The sequence below is a fragment of the Eleutherodactylus coqui genome, chromosome 12, assembly GCF_035609145.1.
Source record: "Eleutherodactylus coqui strain aEleCoq1 chromosome 12, aEleCoq1.hap1, whole genome shotgun sequence".
In the NCBI taxonomy this organism is placed as follows: domain Eukaryota; kingdom Metazoa; phylum Chordata; class Amphibia; order Anura; family Eleutherodactylidae; genus Eleutherodactylus; species Eleutherodactylus coqui.
Window position 1 is genome coordinate 36,074,067 of NC_089848.1, and position 26,029 is coordinate 36,100,095.

Here is a 26,029-nt window from a genome sequence, read left to right on the forward strand (position 1 = left end):
ATAAGATCCTGTAATGTAAGGAGCTGCAAGACCTGCTGACATGTACGGACCGCGGACAGGATACACATCCCCAACACACCGCAGGACTATAAGATCCCTGTAATGTAAGGAGCTGTAAGACCTCCTCACATGTACGGACCTCGGACAGGATACATAACCCGAACACACAGCAGGACTATAAGATCCCGGGACATTCACATGTTCCCCATCCGATGCTATGTATCTGATCCGCTGCAGTAAATGTCCTGTTGGGGGCCTTTATGTTTGGGAGACAGGACAGAAACAAAGCCAGGATGAGATCTCATTGCCACACAATTACAGAGGGAAAGACTGAATTACCTGCAGCTGAGCTTTGTTCTAGTCATGGGCACAGCATAGAACATATGAAAGTTAATATATTAAAAGGCAACTTCAAATCTCAAAGTCATAGAAGAAGAATTTCGGAGTACAAGTTCATAATCCTCTGACGCTCACAACACAGCCATAAATATTTCATGGTAGAGTATATGAGAAATCTGGGTCAGAGATAACACACAGGCCTGGTGACCTCCTAATGCCAATCTAGAGACTATAAAACCTTCCCACCCTCATCAGTGGACTAAGTATTGACTCTTCTAATCCCATATCTGGTATTGTTTGAAGTGCAAATTAATCACACCATGTCTGTGCCTTCTTATATGTATGTGTATTATATGCATGTATATTGTGATAGTGTAGTTAGCAGAATGGCCAAAGCGATCATTCTGCTAACTGATGAGAGAGAACATCTGTATGGTAGGGAAGGAAGGTAAAAGCTTTGGTTCCTGCCACACTCAGGGTTGTGGAGTCCCTCAATGCTGAGAAAACCGCTGAATGGAATATTACCGACGGACTGTGCATAACGGGTATGCTATGACAGTAAACAGCATGAAGCCTGGATACCTGTCTTGTATTGGAAATAAATAGACTTTCTTTACTTTCATGAAAACTGGCCTGACTTGGTTTTCTGAGTACTGCCAACTGTCTCAGAGTAAAAGACTGCGATCGTGAGCGAGGGACAATCACCCAGATAGTCACAATATATATTGTAGAAGGGCAGTACACAGAATAGCCTGTGTGCTCGCGCCGCACAGCTGGAGCGGCCCCTTCAACGGGACAGAAGAGGCAGACTGCGCAAGCGCGTCTAATCGAGGCAGAAGAAGGCTTCAGTCGGCGCCATGGAGACGGGGACGCCAACACCGGGGGGTAAGTATATAACTTCTGTATGGCCAATATTTAATGCACGAGGTATATTACAAAGTGCATTTATATGGCCATACAAAAGTGTTTAACTTCACTTGCTTTTGCGGGACAACCCCTTTAAGGAGAAGCTGGCTCCCAACCAGAGGGAGAGGCTGTAGCAGCAGTATCAGGACAGGGAGCCTGAGGTTCGGCATGGACCAATCTGGGCCCGTCACATGGTCCGACAGAGGACGACAACCCTCTAGACACCCCGGGTGGGGGGCAGAGACGGAGGCCTTGTGGGTTGTGAAACCTGAAATCATTGTATGAACCACAAGTGTTTGCTGTGATGTGGAATAAAACTGGCGGAGTTTAAAAAGATCCAAGTTTCCTGAGCCTTTATACTCGTGGTGCCAACCACCCTGACTGAAAAGTTTGTTTTGATTTTTTTATGTGACAACTTGAAAAAGTTTTTTTTTTATATTTAAGTTTTATTAAATTTCATTTAACCTTTTTTCAGTTTCCATAGATAACTTGAACGTTTGATCATTTAATTGCTTGTACAAAATACTGCAATACTTCTGTATTGCAGGACATTGTGAGGATACCAACTGTCTATTAAGCCCTGTCACAGGCAGTGCGTAAAGCAGTTTTACCAAAATAAGAAGTTATTCCCTAAAAGCAGGATAACTGCTGACTGGTGGAGTGCTGCTCTGGTATCTCGGCAGCCCACTGAAATGAATGGAGCGCTGAACGCACATGCTTGGTCAGCAGTCCATTCAGAGTGATGTCACTGCTGGGAGAGAAGCAACCCCTGCAGTGACAGGAGAACAGGACATGGGAGTTACGTTCTCGAGATTGGCAGGGGTCTCAGCGGTGAGACCCCCCACTGATCAGCAAGTTATCGCCCATATTGTGGATAGAAGGATAACTTTTTAACAAGTATTCACTTAGATGCTGCCGTCAGCATTTCAGCAGTTAAATATCAGTTGGCTCCGTCTCCAGTCATTCCCTGCAGCTATCAGAAACAGCTGATAGACTTGATATGCAGCAAGCTCATATAGCCTTCTGCGATCCATGACATATATATCAGTCATAGGCTGTTAGGAGGTTAAAGGGTTTTCTGGGCAAAACCTATTGGTGACCTATTGTCAGGGTAGGAGGGCCGGATGTGCATTATAGGGGATAGGAGTGAAAGTGTTCTAACTTGCTTCACTTCCATTGGAAACAATAGCAGCTGGAGTAGCTATTCTACTTCTGCAAGTTCCAAAGGGCAACAAACAAAGGAAACTCCTCCAGCTGGAACGTGGGCACCGTGACATACCCAGTGCTCCCCTCGCTGGCTTATCGCAGGCAGAAGCACCACTGGGTCCAGCCATCATGGCTGCTGCATGCCATCTAGAAGCAAACCCTCTGGGCGTCTTCTAGCCTTGTCTTACATGTCTTTGTATAAATAGGTCTGCTGATTAATAAATCAGACAACTTCCTATCACATTCAATGCGGTGTGTGGTTTGGAAGCTTTTTTGAGCTCGAGCATTAACTCTTTGAATTTGGCCACCTGAATACATACCAACTAGTAAATATTGCGCTAACACAAACCGACACTTTCTCCATCCACATTGGCTTACTTAGTTAGAGCCATGACAGAACGCAAGTCTAAGTTAGACCAAAAATATTTATGTTTTAGAGACATTTGCAGGCATTTTTATTATGACTGACAGACCCGGATGGTCTCCGGCGGCGCTGCAGCAGCGCGGCGCCCTCCTCCGTCTCACAGCCGCCTTCTGCTGGTGACGGGGCTTTGAATAGCCTGCCTCCAGCAAAGCAAGCACTGTGATTAGCTAATCAAGCATCGGCAGCCAATCACAGCCGGCGCCCGATGAGCCAATCACAGTCATTTAGTGAATGACATCACTGAATGGCTGTGATTTGCTCATCAAGCGCAGGCTGTGATTGGCTGCCAGAGCTCGATTAGCCAATCACAGTGCTTGCTTTGCTGGAGGTGGGGTATTCAAAGCCCTGTTGCCAGCAGAAGGCAGCTGTGAGACAAGACCGCTGTGCCACCGGACACCATCGGGACGCCACGGACCAGGTAAGTACATCACTATTATTAACCCAGCTTTCCCATCAAGCAACACCTGAGAACAATTCGTGAGATGGGAGCCATGAGAGGATCCAAAAGTTTACCACATCCTTAATGGTGCTTCAATACAGTCATTTCAGGAACTCTACCAATTACATTCTTTCCTGACAACTCAAGGCAACAAATGCTTTTGAATCTACTCTCACGCCATTTGAGAATCTGTTTACCCAAGAATCCCCTTCAACGCATCCAGTAGCCCTGATATACGGCTTGTTGATTCGTGAGACCTTCACGATAGACCCCAGCTTCAAATAGGCTTGGGAGCAGCAGCTGCACAGCACAATCTCGCATAACGACTGGCAAAAGGAGTTTATCTTTACACATAAATCCGTGGCATGTGCTGCTCAGAAAAAAATGACAACTTTTTGACCAGGTAGTACGCATATCCAACTGTCCTTCATACTATTTTCTCATTAGTCCCCGAGGTGTGTTGGCGCTATGGATCTGAAAGAGGCACCATGACACATTTGGTGGAGTTGCGACTTGTTTAGGCCTTTCTAAGACAGAATTTTCTACATATAACCTAGTCAGACAGAAAAAGATGGATCACATCCCCAGGTTGCTCTTTTCTCCATACTGTCTGGATCAATTAGCGTACAGAAGGGATTAGTTCACTTCTGCCTGGACGCAGCCAGCGTCATTGGCGTAACCACCCACGTTCCCTCAATGTTAAAAAGGCAACAGGAAATGTCCCACTTATGCCATATGGAGGAATTAAGTGCAGAACACTCCAGAGAAACTGATACATGTCTGTCAGTGTGGCATCCGTGGATTGACTTTGAATCCTCAATGGAGTTTGGAAACCTATTTTTTTGATACTCTTACTTAAGACACGCATTCTTTGCTAGAGGTCAGTGGTTACTGGTATTGTTGTATCTTGACGCCACCAGGAATCCCTGGTGGAGCCAAGATTGATAGGGGGGTGACGCCCCCTATAGCTGATTGGCTGCACAGGTCATTTGGCAGCAGGTCCTGGAAGGGCACTAAAGATTCTTGGAGAAGGGATACAGCGGCCGCCGGCGCTGCAGCCGCGCACCCAGAGCTGCGAGTACCTTTCCCTTTGGAGGGGCAGGAGGCGGAACCCCAGTCAGTGTTAAAGTGCTGCGCAGCCTTGGGATCAGGGAGGCCAAAGCAAAGATGACTGCCAGCTGTTAGCGGGGGAGCAGGCGTTACGGAGCACACATGCGGCCGCCGGCACGGAGCTGACAGCCGCCAGATGGGGACGGAGGGCTGAGGTGGTAGCCGGGACCAACGGTGGCACGCATGCCTGAAATGCCACCCGGCACTGAGTAGAGACGCTGCACTGTGTGGATACATTTGTGCTGGCCGTGAAGGGTTAACGTGAGGGTTACTGTTATTCTTAGGCTTACATTATTACCTGTAAATGCTGGCATGTAATAATGTAAGCCTAAGAAGAACAGTAACCCTCACGTTAACCCTTCACGGCCAGCACAAATGTGTCCACACTGTAGAAGGACCTTGCACCTATAGGGAGCTAGGGGTGTGACAGGGGCGTTCCTCCTATCAAATCCCTAGCTTCCTGTGGCGTCAAGATACAATAATACTGTGGTTACTATTTTGAACCCAGTGCCTCATTCTCCCCTTCCTCCTCCTCTCCTCCCACATTACCTATTTTTTAACCTCCCCCTTTTTTCGATCCTTCCCTTTTGTAGTTCTTGTACCTTCTACTGAGAACTGTGAGCACATCTCTGTAAGCGAATGGGAATGGAGGTCGCTGCTCCTCTTGTCCGTTAAAAGCTCAATATATTATGATGGTCATCAGGAATAATATGTTTGCACTGGCTGCTGGTTTGTCTATAAATGTTAACGGTTTCCTATTTGCCATCTTTAAGTGACCGACGAAACCTACTTGTATAATTGGCAAAAAAGTAACAAATGATTAAACATAAGTTACCTGCTGAACATCTTGCTGAAAAACACAGAGTTGCAACCGCTGATGTAGTCGAACCTTACGATGCTGCCAAATATTTTCCAGCTGTCGTTGATGGTGCAAAACCTCGTGGACGGCATCCAAGACATGATGAACGGCCTTGGAATAATTGGCAGAAGCCGTCAGGGAATCGGAGCTGCCGGGCGTCAGCGGCCGTTGAAGTTTGTCAAGCAGAGATTTTCCTTCTTGACTAACCTTAAAAGAAAAACACATATTGCCATTTTCTGTTTTTTTAAGCGCTTCTGTAGCAATTCAATTTTCCAAACTATTAGAAAACAGGTTTTAGACTTAGAAAGGGGTTTCCCACAAATAATATTTAACACGTATTCCTCCCCTGTAACATGGCTGGTTGTGGCCTTAAGTCTTTTGTACACCTTAGAAATGAAGACCATCACATACACAGGAATAGTACCATAACGAACATTGTTAACCCTTTAATGAAGAGCAATTTCTCAAAATTTTATTTTCATCCCTGCTTTTGAAGAGCTAGAACTTAATTTTTCTTCTAGTATACTCCAAGTGCCCCAGATATATGATGGACCACACAGATTCCTTGCATGCGGTCTGGAGATGTTCCCATCTGTATTTCTGGTCTACTATAGTAGAGATCGTGATCCAATAGAGCCAGTGATTTGTGCTCTGGGGTGTACTTGTAACGGTGTAGTACTACCACGCTCCCTCTTACTAAGTGGAACGGTCAGGTCGCTCAGATAGACCTGGCCAGGGCTAGAAGGAGGAGGCGCTTGTAAGTGCTGCTGCTCTCCTTCGCTGCCCAGAGAGACATGGCTAGGGAAGCAGACAGAGGCGCCGGTGAGAATCCCCCACTCTCCTGCCAGAGATTAACCACAGGGAAGGGGGCAAATACAAAGCACTTTGCAGCGCTGAGGTGTAGAGGTTCAGCCCCTTGATGGTTCTGGTGGTGACCTTGCTAGCGCGGGAACTAAACTGGGCTACACCTGCCCATCTCCACGGGTAGCTACACTGGTGTGTCGCCAGCAGTGCGCATCGCCTCCAGCGGTGTGTCGCCAGCAGTGCGCATCGCCTCCAGCGGTGTGTCGCCAGCAGTGCGCATCGCCTCCAGCGGTGTGTCGCCAGCAGTGCGCATCGCCTCCAGCGGTGTGTCGCCAGCAGTGCGCATCGCCTCCAGCGGTGTGTCGCCAGCAGTGCGCATCGCCTCCACCGGTGTGTCGCCAGCAGTGCGCATCGCCTCCACCGGTGTGTCGCCAGCAGTGCGCATCGCCTCCACCGGTGTGTCGCCAGCAGTCCATTGGGAAGCTTTATTACCAGAGCTTGACATTCATTGTTAATGTGTGGGCTGTACTGAAAGTAATAGAAATGTGGCCAAAGCTTCTCTATTGATGTAGACTGGTCACAATGCACCTGTAGTCAGAGTGACTTCCTCTGTATGGGTGGTTTCAGAATCTTTTTCTTCCTTGCAGGTGGTGAATGGATTCCAAGCAGAAGCCACATGCTGCCATTGAGTTCTTGATGAAGGAGGGCTGTCCGACATCGACACAAAGCTACAGAATGAGATGACACCATTGACCAGAGGAATGTTCACAGGTGGATCAAGTTTACAGAAGGGAAAACCAGCCTTGGAGACAAACCACACAGCGGGAGGCCATAAACTGTGACCACTGACACAAATAGTCAGCGGGTTGTGAGGCTGATTCACGTGGACAGACGTGTCACAATCCATGAGCTTGTTAAACAACTGAGCTGTGGTCACAATATCATACAGAAGATTTTGGACCGCTTGAGGTATCGGAAGGTGTGTGAGAAGTGCGTACCTCAGCAGCTGACACCCGATTTAAAGGAAAGAAGGGTGGAAGTCTGCTTTGATCTACTTGATGTGTTCGAAAGCTAATGAAGACAGTTTTTTTCTGATCTGCTGACATGGGATGAAACGTGGACGTATCTATAGGAGCGGGAAACGAAGAATCAGTGCATGCAATGGCGGCACACCTCTTCTCCAAGGCCTAAGAAGTTCAAGAGCCAGCGATCAGCACAGAAGGTCATGGTGATTGGTTTTTAAGATGACAAGGACGTCATTCTCCTTGATTTTCTAAAACGAGGCCGCAATATCAACAGCGAGTGGTACATCGAAACACTCCAGAACTTGGAGAAGTCATTAGAAGAGCCCGAACAAGAATCTGAAAGAGATCCACATTCACCATAACAATGCCCGACCGCACACCTCTTTGGCATCAAATCAGGTGATCGGTAAATTGGACTGGTCCGTGGTCCCCCATCCACCACACAGCCTGGATCTGGTGCTCTCAGACTTCTACCTGTTCGGTCCAATGAAAGACAGTCTTTGGGTACAACGATTTGATGACACAGACAAGGTAAAAGTGGCTGTGAAGAAGTGGAGGCGACAGTGCACACCTGACTAAGATTCGCGAGTTGGGTTCAACGATTGTGCAAATGCCTCGCTTTTAACGGAGACTTTATTGAGTTGCAAATTTGTATCGAGGAAGAGTCGCATCGACTCCAGGCACAATGTGCACGACCTACATCGGTTAATAAAGTAGTGAGGACCACCATAGGCATTACTTTCAGTACGACCCTCGTATGTAATGTGTAAAACATGGTGTAGTATATAAATGAGGTGATGACATTGCACTTCGGGGAGCAGCAGCATTATGGACAGATGATGGTATACATGAAACAGCAATGTTGCAATGATATGAGATACCTAAATTGGTGATGTACTCTGGCACCTCCGAAGCCCAAGACCGCGATGTTGCTATGCCTCGGTCCTTTGAGAATGTACTGCGGAGTATGACAGTAAGTATAGAGTACTAGGATAGTGGAGAGTCAAAGTGCCTGGTCTTGCTGAGGTGTTCCCCTTAGATAGATATGTATTATGTGCAGCATCCAGTTAAAAAAATACGCAACGTTGAAGCACGGCATACCCTCTCCGTGGAGTAAGACGTTAACCTTCAATCAATAAAGTTTTTTTTTTTTTTTAATAGATTAAAAAAAAAAAAAAGGACCGCCTCTGCCATTCACCGCCCCGCCATACACAACGCCAGCTGTCATAGACATACACACGCCATACACAACACCAGCTGCTTCATACAGCCGTTTTGCTGATTGAGGACCATGGAAGGCGCTGGTGGACTCCTAGATTTAGCCAGGAAACGGCAGGCAATGCATTGGTAATTGAAGCAGGGCATCTAAATCCAGTAAACACCACAGTACTGGAGCAACGTGTGCGGTATACCAAACAGAGCTCCTGCCCCTGCTGTACACTCCGGGACGGTGTTGACATGCTGACCTGTGACCATATTTTGGGCGTTGTGTACACATACACACAGTAATGAAAACCTTAATCTTCCTGTTTAAAGAAATTACAAAAAAGTTAACCCCTTAAGAACCAGGCTGTTTTGTACCTTAAGGATCAGACACTTTTTTGGGATTTTACCCGTGTGGTGGTTTTACTGCCTGATTTTATTTCCTTTAGCTACGAAAATTATTCTTGCTTCCTTTGTTTTCGTGACACACAGCACTATATTTTTTTAATATGTTTCTCACTTTTTCCCCGTTTTTCAGTTTCATTGGGGGTAAAAAGCTAAAAAAACAAAAAACAAATTAACATTAAGTTTTTTTTTAAATTTGTATATTTACGCCAAAATAAAGTATGGGACCGGGTTCCTCATTTTGTTTTGGACATTTTGATATATAATATGTATGGTTTTGGAATACAGGGCGCACACAGTGACGGTTTTGGTTGGTGTCGGCTTTGGGTTATTTTCTCTCATGTATATATTGTTGTTTTATTCTGTAATTTATGTAACTATTCTTTTTACTATCTATGTCCCCCATGACTTCATACAAGACCTCTGGGGGACATTCACAGGTTTCTGGGGGGAGGGGGGGGGGGTGTTGTATCTGACACTTTCCCACTGTAGCTGGGGCATCCATAGGAGCCGCAGCCATAGGAGCCCCAGTTACAGGGGAGAACACTCCCTGTGGGGACATTAGTCCCCTGGGGACACTTCTGCTTTCACTTTCAATACACAGCACTCATTGAGCATTGTGTACTCAGGAAAGGAAAAGGCAGACAGGGTTAACAGCCCTTACTAGTGGGGTACCACAGGAGACAGTATTGGAGGATTAACTAGTGGGGTACCACAGAAGACCGTATTGGAGGGCCAACTAGTGGGGTACCACAGAAGACCGTATTGGAGGGCCAACTAGTGGGGTACCACAGAAGACCGTATTGGAGGGCCAACTAGTGGGGTACCACAGAAGACCGTATTGGAGGGCCAACTAGTGGGGTACCACAGAAGACCGTATTGGAGGGCCAACTAGTGGGGTACCACAGAAGACCGTATTGGAGGGCCAACTAGTGGGGTACCACAAAAGACCGTATTGGAGGGCCAACTAGTGGGGTACCACAAAAGACCGTATTGGAGGGCCAACTAGTGGGGTACCACAAAAGACCGTATTGGAGGGCCAACTAGTGGGGTACCACAAAAGACCGTATTGGAGGGCCAACTAGTGGGGTACCACAAAAGACAGTATTGGAGGGCTAACTAGTGGGGTACCACAGAAGACAGTATTGGAGGGCTAACTAGTGGGGTACCACAGAAGACAGTATTGGAGGGCTAACTAGTGGGGTACCACAGAAGACAGTATTGGAGGGCTAACTAGTGGGGTACCACAGAAGACAGTATTGGAGGGCTAACTAGTGGGGTACCACAGAAGACAGTATTGGAGGGATAACTAGTGGAGTACCACAGAAGACAGTATTGGAGGGCTATCTCTTGTGGTACCCTATTAGTAATCCCTCCAATACTGCCACCTGTGGTATCCCACTAGTAAGCTTCCAATACTGCCCCTGTTGTGCCCAACTAGTAACTGTGACTCCGAGTACGTACCATTTGTAACCACCCTCTGCTTTCATTCCCGCCCAGACCAAGCATTCTCACTTATATACCAACCTTTTATGTGACACTTCTGTCTCACTTTCTCACTCTCAGCCCCACATTCACTCTGTGCTAGTCCAATCTGTACAGCGCAGAACGGCCCCCCAAACAGCTGCTGCAGACCGCATACATGGGACCAGGGAGCAATGCCTACACACATTCTCACTTATATACCAATTATGATACAGGATACGTTGTTTGTTTTTTTAAACCTGCTTCTAAAAAGTAAAAAAAAAAAAAATAGTCCTTCTGATCAATTTCTTTAATCCTCACACAATCAATAAAGCCCTTTTCCAGTAATACATGCCAAGATAGCAACACCCTGTGGCAACCATGTGCATCCCATGCAGACGCATACCTCCGAGTACGCCACCGTGATGTGTTCATAGATCCCTTGATGATGATGTATAGCATCTTCCAAATCTTGCAGCTCCGATGGAAGCTCCACTTTACCACAAGCCTTGCACCATGAATCCACATTGCTCATGTACTGTGGGGAAAAACAATGAGAGTCAAGAGAAAGGCTATTCTTGCAGCAATAACTCATGGAAGGTAGGTGTGAGAATGTGGTGCAAACACCCTATACGCTATAGGACTTCATGGCTGCTTCTGCATTGTGACCAATGAACTCATTAGATTTCTCTCCTTTTTTTTGCTCTCATGCGCTTAGACACAACGAAAAGATGGTGGTGTGCATGAGCCCTAAGACTAAATATATTGTATTACCAGGACACAGATTTACTGCCCCATTTCACAGCAGTCCATTCCAAACCAGGTGAGATTCTGCGCTGAGCAGTGCCATTACCACCTTTTCTCAGAGGACTTAGGCCTCATGTCCACGGGGAAAAGAAGAATTAAAATCTGCAGCGTTTTTCCCGCACGCGGATCCGCGCCCCATAGGAATGCATTGACCACCCGCGGGTAGATAAATACCCACGGATGGTATTTAAAAGTGAATGAAAAAATTTCTGGAGCATGAAAAAAAATGGACATGCTCCATTTAGGTGCGGATCACGCGTGCGGGAGCTCATAGAGCACATAGCTCAATTGATCTCCCGCATGAAAAATAAAAGACAATTACAGTGCATCCGCAGCGGATCTGATTTTCCCCATGGACATGAGGCCTAACTGTGAGGGGTGTACGGGTAAACTTAGGGGTCTCTACGTTCCACACTAAGGCCGGCTTCACACGAGCATGACGGGCTCCGCCGCGTAATATTCCGCAGTGAAGCCCGTCACGGCGCCCCCCAGAGACCCCATACTTACCAGCGGAAGATAGCGTGAAGACGCTTCCCCGCCCACGTGTCACGTCGGCCGCGTCATATGACGCGCGGCGGTAGGCGGGGAAGCGTTTTTTCACGCTATCTTCCGCTGGTTGCAGCGGGAGACAGCGTGAACGGACGGCTTCCATTGACTGCAATGGAAGCCGTCAGCGCGTACACCCGCGGCAAATAGAACATGCTGCGGGTGAGGACGGGAGATTTCACGGTGCGTAATTCCGCGGTGGAATTCCGCATCGTGAGCATTGTGCTATTAGGTTCAACAGAACCTAATAGCATGGGGCAACGCAGCGGATTTACGCGGCGTAAATCCGTTCGTGGGAAGGAGGCCTAAGAGGAGCGCGCTGCATGGGAGGCAAGTCAATCCTCATGCAGAGAGCTCCCACTAGTGGTGGCTGCAGGCAGGCACACGTGAAGAGCTGCACGGCATTTGGAGCGCTGCATCAGCAAAACAGATCTCCTAACCCTAAGAATTCTGGGCTTAATTAGAATACCTAACATTATAGGTACACTTTACAGTCCGTGCTCACGACCATAACCGGCTTCATCATCTACAAAACTACATCATTCTAGATTATTAGCTGCTCATCACTAAGCCGATTCTAGACCTCGATGGATACTAGATATTAACTACTAACCGTCCTCAACAACTATGGTTTATGGACATCAATATTACGGATTTATCACCCTAGGATGCATTACTACCCGCTGGGCACTCTTAGACCCCAAGGATACTAAAGTGATGTAGTAAATGTAGAAAGTTGGCAAAGTGAACCTAATCCAACCTAGAGAGGAATGAAATAGCTGTGCCTGTAATTACACTGGGGTCAGAGGGGCTTCTGCTCCGCACGCTACATGGTGACGCTGACAGACAGCGGCCTAGCAGCTGACCCGCTGGGGTCTCAGTGGCGGACCGCAGCCCATCAACTATTCATGACATTCTATAGAAATTACCTTACAACTCTATTTAAGTTGTTCCATAATATAATGGAAAATATTTTTAAAGCGTCTCTATCCCCTTTTTTTTTTAAATAATTAAAGCCAAAAAAACATTTTCCATTTTTCTAATCATTTATTTTATAATTGTACATTTTTAATTCTGTTGTCTATATATGATTATGTGGGATGCCTGAGCTATATTTAACAGCATTCAGGGCATTTAGAGATCTGCTTTACAGCAGCTTTAGGCTGGGTTCACGTGGGGCAGAATTTCTGTGTAGACCCACCACACGGAAATTCTGTTGCATTTTTAAACCCGAGACTAAAAAAATTCTTGCTCATACGCTGCCAACAATCAGCTGGGGGCAAGCCGCACAGAAACTAATATGTGGTGCGGAATTCAAAACAGTGTTTCCCCGAAAAGACAACCTACCCCGATAATAAGCCCTGACAGAGGCAGTATACGAAAATAAGCCCTAGTTACACTACATGGAAATAGAGGGGAAAAAAAAAAGCCAAAAAAAAAACTTACCTAGCAGACGTCGCCCAGGTCCCTCCCGCTGGGCAGTGGCACTCCGGCAAACTTCCGTTCAGTCCTCAGCCAATCAGAGCCTGCACTTATTACAGTCATTCATTGAATGACATAATTGAATGGCTGTGATTGGTTTAACAAGCTCCGTCTTTGGTTGGCTGAGGCGGCACTCGTTAAACCAATCAGAGCAATTGCTTGCTGGAGCGGTGTATTTAAGCTCAGCCACCAGCAAGAGATGCTCCGTCGGCATCGGGGACTGCACGGAAGCCTGCCGGAGCGCCAGAGGCAAGCAGGAGGGACCCAGGCAGCGACTGCTAGGAGAGTATTAGACACCCCAAAAAATAAGACCCTGTGCTTTTTTTGGGGGCAAGAATTAATAGAAGACGGTCTTATTTTTATTAAAACACTTTAGGATTTCTTAGGTGCTGCTGCTTAGCCCAATGCCTCCCATTCTGTATGTGCTTTCTTCATTTTTCTTGCCCAGATGTAGGACTTCGCATTTCTCCTTGTTAAATACCATTCTGTTAATCGTCAAGCTTGTCTAGATCTTTTTGAATCCGCACTCCCTCTTCTCTAGTGGTAGCAAATTTGATCAGTTTCCCACAATTCCCTCCTACAGATCATTTATAACAATGTTGACCAACACTGGGCCCAGGAGAGAGCCTTGTGGTACCCCACTTAATACATTCTTCCACTTGGATGTGCAGCCATTTATGACCACTCTGAGTACGATCACTCAACCAGTTGTGAATCCACCTAACAGTTGCCTTGTCAATCCCAGATTAGGTAATTTTTTCAATAAGGTTGGTGTGAGATACTTTGTCAAATGCTTTACTAAAGGCAAGATATACTATATCCACACAGCTGAATACGGAGCCAAGGATGCAGAAAAAAAAATCCATACTCCCCTAGCAGGTGCCACCTCCCCACCCCCCGCGCCAGTGTTCTCCGTAGTTCCGGACCGGCTGCCGGGGAAATTGTCAAGCCCACATAGGATCTTTTGCTAGTGATGGGGTTTGAGGACCCCGCCACCAGCAAGAGATTGCTCTAACAGCCAGCTAAGCCAACAGCAGCCAGCACTGGATGCACCAATCACAGCCATTAATTGAATGGATGTAATTGGTGCATGCAGCATTGGCTGCGATTGTGACAGCCGGCTCAGCCGAACAGAGCAATTTTTTGCTGGGAGGTGGGGATTTCAATCTTCATCACTAGCAATAGATGCTTTGCAGGCTTGACAAGTGCCCGGCAGCCAGTCCAGAACTACAGAGAACACCCATGGGGACCCCGATGGCACCTGCTAGGAGAGTATGTTTTTTTTTTTCTCCCTCTCAGGGCGCCTACCCACTTCCGTTGCCGATTTTCGCGCGTGAAAAACGTTGCGTTTTCGCGCTTTTTTGTGCGTTTTTCAGGGTGTTGTTTGCAGCCCTCCATTGACAATCATGGGTGCATTAAGAGAAAAATAAGGACACATATGCAACTGACAGTTCCTATGTGAAAAAAACCCACGAAACAGAAAAAAAAAACCAGATGGACAAGAACACATTCTATACTAATTGCTCTTAAGAAAAAACGCAAAACATCGCAGGAAAAAAAAAACGCAAGTGGGTAGGCACCCTCAGGTAGTGCAGCTAGGGCACTTAGCGCTGCTGTAACACGGTACCAAGTTGTGCCGCATTTTCGGCAGCGCTGAAACAGCTGCCCATTCATTTCAATGGGCAACGCAGAGCCGAAAATGGCCTAAGATAGAACACGAATCACTGACAAAGCGCTGCATTGAAGACACTTGTGTCAGCAACTCCACTAAAATGAATGGGAGCGTTGTACAGCGTTTAGTGGTGCGCCGAAAGAGCAGCGTTAAACGCTGTACAAAAACATCTATGTGAGGGAGGCCTTAGGGATTGTTAACGATTGTGCTTTGAGAATCTCAATTTGCAATGTTTCCCAACCTTCTTGGACATTTCTGTCCTTAAGAACATCCAGCCATTGGATTCTTCCTACCTTCTTTCTGAGTTTATTAAAATCTGCCTTTCTGAAATCCAACCTTTTCTAGTTATCCAAAATTCAAGGATCACATGCTTACTGCCTCCTAAGGTCCCAGCCATTATTACTTCCTCAACCACTCCCTCCCTGTTGGTAAGAATTAGGTCCAAGATAGCAGATCCCCTTGTTTTCTCTTCTACCTTCTGGAGGATAAAGTTGTCAGCAAGAGCGGATAAGAATTTGTTGGATCCATTACTTTTACCTGAGAGATTCCCAACAAATGTCTGGATGGGTAAAATCTCCCATGATCACTATGTTGGGCTTCTTTGAGAGCTTGGCCATCTGATGTAGAAAGAGTTCATCCATATCTTCTGCTTGTCCAGGCAGCCTATAGTAAATGCCCACAATGGTGTCCTTCTGTTGTTCTCTCCTTGTATTCTTACCCCAACAGTTTCTACAGAACTCCCAGCTCTGAAGCTTGAATCTCTGTGGAGATGAAGGTTTTCCTAACATACAACACAACACCTCCTCCCCTTTTATTAGGTCTGTTCCTTATAAATATGTTGTATCCTTCAAGCCTTGTATCCAATCATGTGTATCATCCCACCAAGTTTCTGTGATGCCGATGACATATTTCTCTTCCTGTGTTCGGAGCTCCAATTCTCCTTGTTTGTTCCCAGCACTGTGCATTTGTGTAGAAACATTTTAATTTGTGATCGGTGTCTCTTGCTCCTATATCTTCCTTATGAATTCTTTGTCTTTGTTCTTTCCACTTCTAATAACGAAGTTATCACATGTATTAACTGTATATTTTTGCCTTTCACTTTTCTCATATTGTTCTAGTTCAAAACTTTTCCTAATGAGTGAAGCAAGGCGCCCACCAAATATATGCTTGCCTGTTTTTGTAAGGTGCCACCCATCTCTAGCACGCCGTCCATTATATAGGTAATTCACTCTATGGTCTAGAAATCCAAATCCTTGCTGACGGCACCATTGACGTCGCCACTTGATCACCTCTAGAATCCTGTTCCATCTTCTTCTCATCCATCCTCCCAGTGGATGGCCATGGAATACCACTGGTGCTCCTAGTTCCTTCACCTTCTTTCCGAGGTCTTCACAGTCTCTGCTGATGCAATGTCCTTTCTTGCAGTGTCATTTGTCCCTACATGTATTAGTAGGAATGGGTGGTGTTCTGTACGACTGAAGAGTCTTGACAGCCTATCAGACACATCTTTGGTTTGTGCCCCTGGAAGATAGCACACCTTTGGTGAGGTTATGTCAGGTCTCAGTAGGTAATCTCCCACAACCAGCACTCTGCTTTACTTTTTCACAACACTTTTTTTCTCCATCTAGGCGGCTTTTGGGTACTTACTACACAGTTTTTTGTGAGTAGAGTCATTTCCTGCTGTACCTCCTCACTGTTCTCCTGCGTGAGAGCCTGGTACCGCTTCCCCAGCAGTATGCGTGCGGCTGACTCCTGATCCCCTGGCTTCTTTGGGTCACAGGCTTCCATTCCTTGGCTTCTGCAGGTACACTGGGCATTTCTTTTCCTTCAACGTTTTGAAGACTCTTCTATTCTGTCAAGAAAATCCTCATCTTCCTTAACGAGTTACAATTTAGCTATTCTCTCCTGAAGACGTTGCACCTTTTCCTCCAGTAGAGACACAAGCTGACATTTCTGGCCGATGCAGTTTGGCTTTTCCTCTGGTCGGTCTGTAAACATACAGCATACATTGCCGCTCACCATGTGGCTGCTCTCCTCTTCCATGTTGATGTCCAGTTCTGAATTCCTAAAAGCCAAGACTTCTTATGATGCTATACACCCCCAATATGCAAATTAACTTCCTGGAGCTCCAATCTCTGGTCTGGCTACGATGTACTCTGGACAGCTAGACCCAGCAATCATCCCACTCACAGCGGCTCTTCGCTCTTCCAATCTCTGGTATGTTTTAGTTGTAAACAGTTGTTTCTGTTCTGCCCTACATGGACACAATCTTTTGTAAGGCCTCATCCACAATTGTGGGTGCCTTAGGCCGAATACTCACGGACGGATTATCGCTGCAGAATTCGCGGCCAGACGCCCACCGTGAATTCAACAGCAATGTACTTCCATAGGCATGTAATGGTAAATGATTCTCCCCTATCCAAGAGCAGAAATCAACTACCATTTTCTGCTTGCAGGGGGAGAATCACAGCATGTTCTAATCTGTGCGGAAAATCACACGGACCACTTCAACTGCAGTCAATGGAAGCAGTTCGTCCCGCAATATTTCCGCTGTGAACACTGCAAAAGTATTGCGGGAAATCGTGTCACAGCCCAGTGCAGACGCGTCATGCACTGCAATGCGCATGCATGTCGGCCAAGACTCTCGCAGTGCATCCGGGGAGTATGGGTTCTCTTGGTGGGGATAGGTCTGATTCCGCTGCAAGATTCTGCAGTCGGAATCCGACCCAGCCGTGGGCATGAGCCCTTACAGACAGAAGCACTAGACTCAAGGATTCTGCCTAGGAGACTCTCCAGGTACTACGTCCACATTACAGAGATCTAGATCAAATGATAGGTGAAACCAGACACGGCCATGGAAGTCGACTTACTAGACCTATTAGATTCTGTCAACTGCTGAAAAAAAGTAACGCAGCGCTATTTTTTTCCAATAAAATGAAGGACAACATGACACAAACACGGCAGAACTCCTCCGAGTCAGTGGGGTCAATCAGGCGCTCCTGGTGGCCATCACATGATGGAAATGGTTATTTTAGGAGGTTTTGTCATCTTAGGACAGAACAGAAACACAAAAACCTTAAGAGAACGATAGACAGAGACTTATTCACCCAGAAAACTAAAAACTGTATACTCAAGCCGGGCTTACCCATAAAATACAAGACCAATAGAAATTAATCTGAGTTATCCATTTAGACACACAGATTTGTCAAGATTCAGGCAAATCTCATCTTACTCATATGTTGTGCTCTTGTGTAAAAAGAACGGCCCCATTTCCTAATATGAGGTCATCTTTCAGATGCTTGTGACAGGATGATAGGAGTTGTAGTACATGGGAGGTATATTTCTCCCAGGCTCACCTGCTAGCTCATTAATGGCCGACTGCAGAGGGGGTTTGTCTCTTCTGAGGACACCCAAAGCAGGATGTATAATTGGCCTTGTGTTGGGACGAGGTCGCCGACTAGCAGGCAGTTAGGGACATATTCTGTAAAGCTAGAGCTGGACAGGCAGATTCTTATGTTAAGTTCTTACAAGGAGTGTCCGACATCCGAATAGCTGCACCTCCTGCACTGAAGGTGTCCCCTGCGGTGCCCATCCCTCGGTCCCAGCTCATTCCCTCACACACTACCATTCTAATAACAGATAGATGTTCTGGAAAATGAAGCAGATCTCCACAAGAGAGCCTTAATACACAGCAGTTCAGAATAAAATTGGTTTGATAATGCAGAAATTGGACAGACATCTTTAATGAAGCCCTTCAGGCTTTTAGCTGCAGTCAAAAATGTACAAAAAAAAAAAAAAGTACCCCAGCCCAGATAATATTTTAAGCATTTCTATATTGCTCATCACTAGAGTTGAGCGAGCGTACTCTTCCGAGCTTGCTACTCGTTCAAGTATTAGCATACTCGATGGTGCTCGCTACTCGAGCGAGCATCACGTCGTATTCGACCCCGCCCCAGTTTTGGCCCCTCCCCTCTGCGCACGTCAACGGTAGTTTGTGGCTGGCTTGGCGGAGGGGGGAGGGAGGGGGAAAAAAACTTGGCAATCGGCGGGTGCAATACAAAAATGCTCGAGTCTCCCGTTTAAGTCAATGGGGTTCGTTACTCAAATAAAGCTCTCGAATTTTACGAAAAGCTCGACTTGAATAACGAGGACCCCAGCATTTGGGTGCTCGCTCATCTCTATTCATCACCAACCTGCTCAGCCTTCTGGTGAAATACGGCAGACATCTCCAACAATGTACTTCGTTCATCCAGCGCCGCCGCAAACATCTTCCACTCTTGCTCCAGCTGGTTGGCGATCTGCCGTATCTGCATGGAAGCGTAGTGCCCGGACTCCACCAGCCTATTGGCCACCGACATAATGCGATTTATGTTTACGTAAACATTCTAGAAAAGAAACAAAATGAGGAATTAGAGTTGCTAGGCAACACCATACTGACTAAATATTTACACTCTATACCAGTTTATCCACAAGATTACTCCGCTTTTGACAATCCCTACTTGTTGAAAGAGTCCATTCACAATAAGTTTTTTTGGTGCCCCCTAGCTCAGAGCCCAGTACCATCACAGAGGAAATGAAGAATTCTACAGTGCCTATTCAAATCAATTGGTGCAATCCAAGATGGGTTGTCTGCGCCAAAACCACTGACTGCTCCCGGTGGCTAACGGACAAGGATTCTGAACGGAGGACCCCACTCGGAATTCATAGAAGATAATACATTAAAACAGGTTTTCCAAACCCAAGAAGCCGCTTAACCACTCTACAGTTTAGGAGGAGCTCTGTTTGTTCTGTGGGAACAGGACTTTAAAGCCGAAGGAGCTTTGTTCATTCAAATCTGTAAACGGCTGCAGCGCCGGTTCTAGCCACGCTGCCAACATCCGTATGGGATCAATTTAAAGCTAAGATTCTTGGTTTGAAAATGACGGGGGGGGGCGCGAAGCTGTTAGGTGGATTCACAACTGGCTGAGTGACCGTACATTGGCTGCACATCCAAGTGGAAGAATGTATCAAGTGGGGACCACAAGGCTCTGTCATAGGACCAGCGGTGTTCAACATTTTTATAATTGGTCTGGATGAGGGAACTGGGGGGGAAACTGATCAAATGTGCCGACGCCACAAAAGTGAGGAGGCTATTTTAGCCTGACGAAGAGCCCAAGAGATTCACAAGCTCGCTGTATCATCATGTATTTTTGTTACCCATTAAAAGCTATCATATCTACAAGATTCCTTGGTTTCTCTTGCTGAGAACAATCACATTTTGCTCTATTGGCGACACCGGACCAAACCTTTGTTTTCGATATCCAGCATGCAAATCACTGCTAATAAGAGCTCTAATGGCTGCCTGTAATAAAACTTCCTTCACACATTTGATTGTTACTTTTTTTTTTAACCCTAAAAATGCAAGAAAGCCAGATTGCAGTTTTAAAAAACAGCCATTAAATAACATGTTTTTTCTTTGGTGTCTTAATTCCCACATTTCTAATATGCCTTTTATTTTCTAGCATTTTTCATGTCCTATAGCCCGAAGTAAATCTACAGCCTGCTACGGTAAAAAATGTGTCGGGATCCAAAAACAGCACAAGTGAAGAAAAACGTGCCCCCAAAAAGAAGGAGAAAAAAAAACAAAAAACAGTTAGTGCATTTCCATTCCCAAGGCACCAACAGGTAACCGCTAGCTGTGGTGCTCTTTGCTGCCAGAAGTCCTCATGTTGAGTTAATCCTATTGCCCTCCAGTTCCCGGATGCTTCAGCAGCGACTACTCCACCACATGGAGAAGTACTAAATAACAGCAGTCACGGGTCCCTGTAGGGGGCGACGACATCCCCGCTGTCAGTGTATCTAAGAGGCAGCATGAGGCTTGTGATAAGAGTCCCTTGTAATTCATTTCTCATTGGCACCAATTCTTGACATAGCATTGTGAAAGGTCACAAATACTTCTGGCTGCATTGCCCGACATCCTATTGCACCTTTCTAGAAGCTCATACAAGTTATAAAAATAATGAACACACTTATTGAAGCAAAACTAAATTCTGTACTTCTATTTACTCCAAGACAGCAGTTAGTAATACGAAGACACAAGCAGCTCTAAGCCATCTTACCATACAATTCATAGCAAAATGATTGTGTTGCGTCTGAAGCTCCAGAGCCTGGTTGTGGCTGGTGCCGATGTCCGAGTAACTCGTCAAGAAGAGTCCTTTATTATGTGCAATCCAGTCAAACATCTAAAGAGAAGAAGGCAGGAAGGTTAGGAAGTGTGCCGACCACCGGGGAGGAAAGAATCAAACAGCCGAAAGACTGGAAGATTTAGCAATGGTTGCAGAAAATGACAGGCAAAGATAATCACACCATTAGCCAAGGAAACTCAGTAGCAGCCGGGCGTATGTTCATCGAGGGAGAACATCCGCCCAGCGGGCATTGTGTTTATCGAGGGAGAACATCCGCCCAGCGGGCATTGTGTTTATCGAGGGAGAACATCCGCCCAGCGGGCATGGTGTTTATCGAGGGAGAACATCCGCCCAGAGGGCATTGTGTTTATCAAGGGAGAACATCCGCCCAGCGGGCATGGTGTTTATCAAGGGAGAACATCCGCCCAGCGGGCATTGTGTTTATCGAGGGAGAACATCCGCCCAGCGGGCATTGTGTTTATCGAGGGAAAACATCCGCCCAGCGGGATTCCACTGTTCTCGATTTGCCTCCCATAATCAATGACCCCATTGGGTATGCGATGTGAACAAACCCATCCTGGAGTCTTCTGAAAGACCGGGCGAAACACATTTAAAATGAAGGAATATAAGCAGCTTCAACTATGGATTTTGTGCTGGCTGAAATCCATCATTAAACGAAAACTGCACGATGCCCGCCTTTACACGTAAGGATTATCGCTCACTTTCCGTTGTTTGAACGTAATTTTGAGTGATACTCGCTGCGTGTAAAAGGTCCTTTAGAGCACAGAACTCCCTGGTTTCTGATTTTGACACATTTGAAAATAGACTTTTTTTAAAAATTTGTACCAGGACACATGGCAGTGATTAAGGGAAATGCATCTTGGACAATTGCCATCAGAGCATCCGGCTCATCCCTCCCATTAGCAGCATTATTTGTGCATTAATTTTAGGTAAGAATTTTACCAGGTTCGGATTTGTTTCGTCCCAAATACTTGCATTTTGTGTCTTTTCAATAAAGAGATCTGAATAAAAATTACACATTTCTTAAAAATAATTGTCCACTCTACAAAACCCCCTAGAAGTGAGCAGTGCTGCGTCAGCTGTGAAAAAACAATTTGGCTTTAATAAGGTAAGGAAAACTCATTAGGCTGGCTGCACACAGACAGATTTGCATTGCGGAATCCGGAGCGAGCGACCACCTCCGGATTACACAGTAAATACCGCCTATAGCATGCTATTGAAAAACACTTTCCTGCACACGAATGGAAATCAATTGCGATTTTCTACTCGCGCAAAAAAAAAAATTTGTAAAAAATCACAGCGTGTTCTGTTTTTAAGCAGGTTCTGCGTGACCGGCTTCCATTGAAGTCAATGGAAGCCGTCCGACCCGCGGTGCTTCCGCAGTCAAGACTGCGGAAAGGTCGCGGATTCCTCATCATCGCTAGGCAATGACACGGGAAAAGCGTGGGTTTAAATTTGAAAAAAAATCTGCACTGCGCATGGGTCTCACTTCTCAGAAGCTGAAATATCATCTATAGTAACCCCCTTTAGATATACAGGATGGTACCTAATGGAGGAACTGAGGGGAACACTGGGCAGGATAGCGGTGAGCAGGCAAGGGGCAGGGAACCCCATCCATAAGACAAAACGGCTCCTGGTCTCATGGAGTAAGTGCATTTACCTCACGTACCCTCTCCCCAACCCTCACTTATCCATAACCCCCCCCCCCCCCCTTCACCCCTCTCCCACCAGACCCATAGGAGTGGGTCCAGGGCATTATGAGTCACGACTGTTCCGAAACGACCTCATGACAAAGAGGATCAGATGCTAGTGTCCCGGTTTCCAAAAAAGAATGTAGAAACTAAGTAAGGGCTCCTGTCCACGGGCGATCTTGCATTGCGTTACTTGCGGCGATAATCCGGTCGTGACCGCTGCTATGGAAAGCGCAGCTCCCTGTCCACGAGTGAAGAATCATAGCGATTCTCCGCTTGTGGGACTCAAAATCGCAGCATGCTGCGATTTGCTGAAGTGAGCCCATCTGTCAGACTGGCTCACTGAGGAGAAGTGACAGCGCTCTCCCCTGCTCCCGGGCGGCGGAATATCACTAGCGATATTCGGCCTCGCCCGTGGACAGGGGCCCTTAAAAGCAAAAAGTTGATGGCAGGATTATTATTTCTTTTTACTTTTTTTTATTTTTATAAGTATAAACCAGCTGAGCCGGGGGAGCAGCATCCTGTCCTGAAGGCTCTCAGAGCAGCGCTCACCCCGACAGCACCAGGTGATGGAAGGGGGTTTCCAGGGGGTTGGGCTACCCTCTGATGTCACTCCCTGCTTGCGGTCGGCATGCATACACCATCTGTTTCCGTAATAATTCTCAGGTTTTACATTGTGCTCTCCACATGGGGACTTTGGCCCGCTCCTGTGGGCCCACCCTAATGCTGACAAGCATCCTGTAGGGTGATGCCGCTGGCTGTGCATACTAGATCTACTACATTTAGAAGAGCCGTCCGTTAACGGCTTGGTTATTGGGGAAGGCGAGCCGCCGCCCTCCATCTAACCACACAGATGCCATGATACACTTACATCATATGGATGGCGCTGGCTGTTCTAGAGCATCCACAAACGTCATTAACCCCTTACATGTCGGAATCCGATCAATGATGACTGCGACATGTATGGAGTTCACAGGGGGCGGTGATTGGGTGTGAAGGGAACAGAGTTCTCTCCTGCAGGACCCCTGGGCCACAGACGATGCTCATCTATAGCAATTAGTGGCTAGCTTCGCAGATATTTACGGCTTTTACAGCATTACTCACCATGCTGACCTCTGAAGATGGAATAGGACTATTCAGGCCGGAAAGGGCCTCTGGCTATCATATTAACAGACGTTTGTTAAAATGACAATGTGATCACTGGGAAAACTGCAATTCACTTTACCAAAAAAAAACATCTGCTTCAAAAAAATCACTCCAAAGTACTGTCCTATTGGAAAGAGGTCTCCCCTCCTAATATGTTGTCCACTGCCTGTTGTCGCTAGTATCAGACTGATTCCAGGAAGTGGAGGCGGAGCTTAGCTCCATGGCGTATTAGTGTATCAATGCCACCAGGAATTGCTGGTGGAGCCAAGATTGAGAGGGAGGTGATGCCCCCTGATGCTGATTGGCTGCACAGCTTGTTAGGCAGCAGATGATGGAAGGCCACTAAAGATTTCTTGAAAAAAAGGGACAGCGGCGGCTGGTGCTGCAGCCGCCTCACACCCACATCTGAAAGGAAGTTTCCCTGCGGGGGCCACGGAGACCGAGCCCGGCGCCAGTGCAGAAAAGGGGCTGCGCGGCATCCGATTGCCAGTTGGGAGTGGGTGTGTGGCCCTCACGGAGCATACAAGCGGCCGGACACGGAGCTGGCGGCCGGCGGACGCGACGCAGGGCTGAGGCGCCGGACGCGTGAGACGGATGTCTCGAATGCTGGCCGGCACTGGGGTGAGACGCTGCACTGTCTGCATACATTTTTGCTGCCGGCCGTGGATGGTTAGGCTGAGGGTTACAGTTCTTCTTAGGCTTAGATCATGAAAATGTAAATCCTAGTATGTTATAGTGGTAACATGGCAGCACTTGCATGTAATAATGTAAGCCTAACAAGAACTGTAACCCACAGCCTAACCATCCATGGCCGGCTGAAATGTCTCCACAGGCTGCTAGGACCTTTCTAACTTGAGCCAATCGGGAGCTACGGGCGTGATAGCGGCGTTTCTCCTGTCAAACCCCTAGTTTCCGGTGGCGTCAAGATACACTAATACCGCTCCATGGAATACAGCCTGATCACACTGCTTTCCAGACAATTAGAGGTGTGCCCCCTGACTGTGGGAGATTACTCATGGCCCTTCTACAAGTAGTAAACCTGCGGGAAAGCTTTAGGGTATGTTCAGCAGTTGTAGAAGATTGGGCATACTTAAAAAGGAAACTTTCAGCTTTCAATGGCCACATACCCATTCACGGTGGCAGCCAGTCTTCGCTCCACTTCCCCTCCAAGACGATGGCTACTGACAGTAATTTGACAACAGACAAATAATTGCCACCCGTAGTCAGGAATGATGGTAGCAAATCTGTTACGAGCAAAAAAAAAAAAAAAAAAAAAAAAAAAGCAAAATGGGGATGATGGGGGTTGCTGTCCCTTCCTCTGGAGGGTGCCGTAGCACTCCTGACAGGTAGCGGGGGAGGGGGGGGGGGACAGCTCAACAATAAGACTTCACTGGGGAGTGAAGGGAAACACATCTAATCCTTTCTTCCCTTTCTGAACGAATTGACAGAAATCTAACTAGCAACGAATCATGTGCCTCCTCTGTCACCTCACTGTCTGCCAGCCAATCGCATTGCTATTACAATCCAGCTGACAGCCAATGGGGGGCAACCGGGCAGCTGACAGCCAATGGGGGGGGGAACAGGGCAGCTGACAGCCAATGGGGGGGGGGGGGGGGGGGAACAGGGCAGCTGACAGCCAATAGGGGGGGGGGGGGGGAACAGGGCAGCTGACAGCCAATGGGGGGGGGGGGAACAGGGCAGCTGACAGCCAATGGGGGGGGGGGGGGGAACAGGGCAGCTGACAGCCAATGGGGGGGGGGAGGAACAGGGCAGCTGACAGCCAATGGGGGGGGGGAACAGGGCAGCTGACAGCCAATGGGGGGGGGAACAGGGCAGCTGACAGCCAATGGGGGGGGGGGAACAGGGCAGCTGACAGCCAATGGGGGGGGGGGGGGGGAACAGGGCAGCTGACAGCCAATGGGGGGGGGGGGACAGGGCAGCTGACAGCCAATGGGGGGGGGGACAGGGCAGCTGACAGCCAATGGGGGGGGGGACAGGGCAGCTGACAGCCAATGGGGGGGGGGGGGGGAACAGGGCAGCTGACAGCCAATGGGGGGGGGAACAGGGCAGCTGACAGCCAATGGGGGGGGGGAACAGGGCAGCTGACAGCCAATGGGGGGGGGGGGAACAGGGCAGCTGACAGCCAATGGGGGGGGGGGGAAACAGGGCAGCTGACAGCCAATGGGGGGGGGGGGAAACAGGGCAGCTGACAGCCAATGGGGGGGGGGGGGAAACAGGGCAGCTGACAGCCAATGGGGGGGGGGGGAACCAGGGCAGCTGACAGCCAATGGGGGGGGGGGGAACCAGGGCAGCTGA

At 47.5% G+C, this 26,029-nt stretch overlaps 1 protein-coding gene across 3 annotated transcripts in view; it reads right to left on the minus strand.

Annotated features, from left to right (window-relative positions):
• TRIO (trio Rho guanine nucleotide exchange factor) overlaps positions 1-26,029 on the minus strand; it is a 259,897-nt gene that overhangs the window by 180,847 nt on the left and 53,021 nt on the right. For all 3 annotated transcript variants that reach the window (XM_066585716.1, XM_066585718.1, XM_066585717.1), the window contains exons 6-9: positions 20,790-20,912; positions 18,885-19,076; positions 10,591-10,722; positions 5,260-5,490 (exon numbers count right to left, since the gene is read on the minus strand). In XM_066585716.1, coding sequence (XP_066441813.1) covers positions 5,260-5,490; positions 10,591-10,722; positions 18,885-19,076; positions 20,790-20,912 — 678 coding nt within the window. The remainder of the gene's footprint in view (positions 1-5,259; positions 5,491-10,590; positions 10,723-18,884; positions 19,077-20,789; positions 20,913-26,029) is intronic.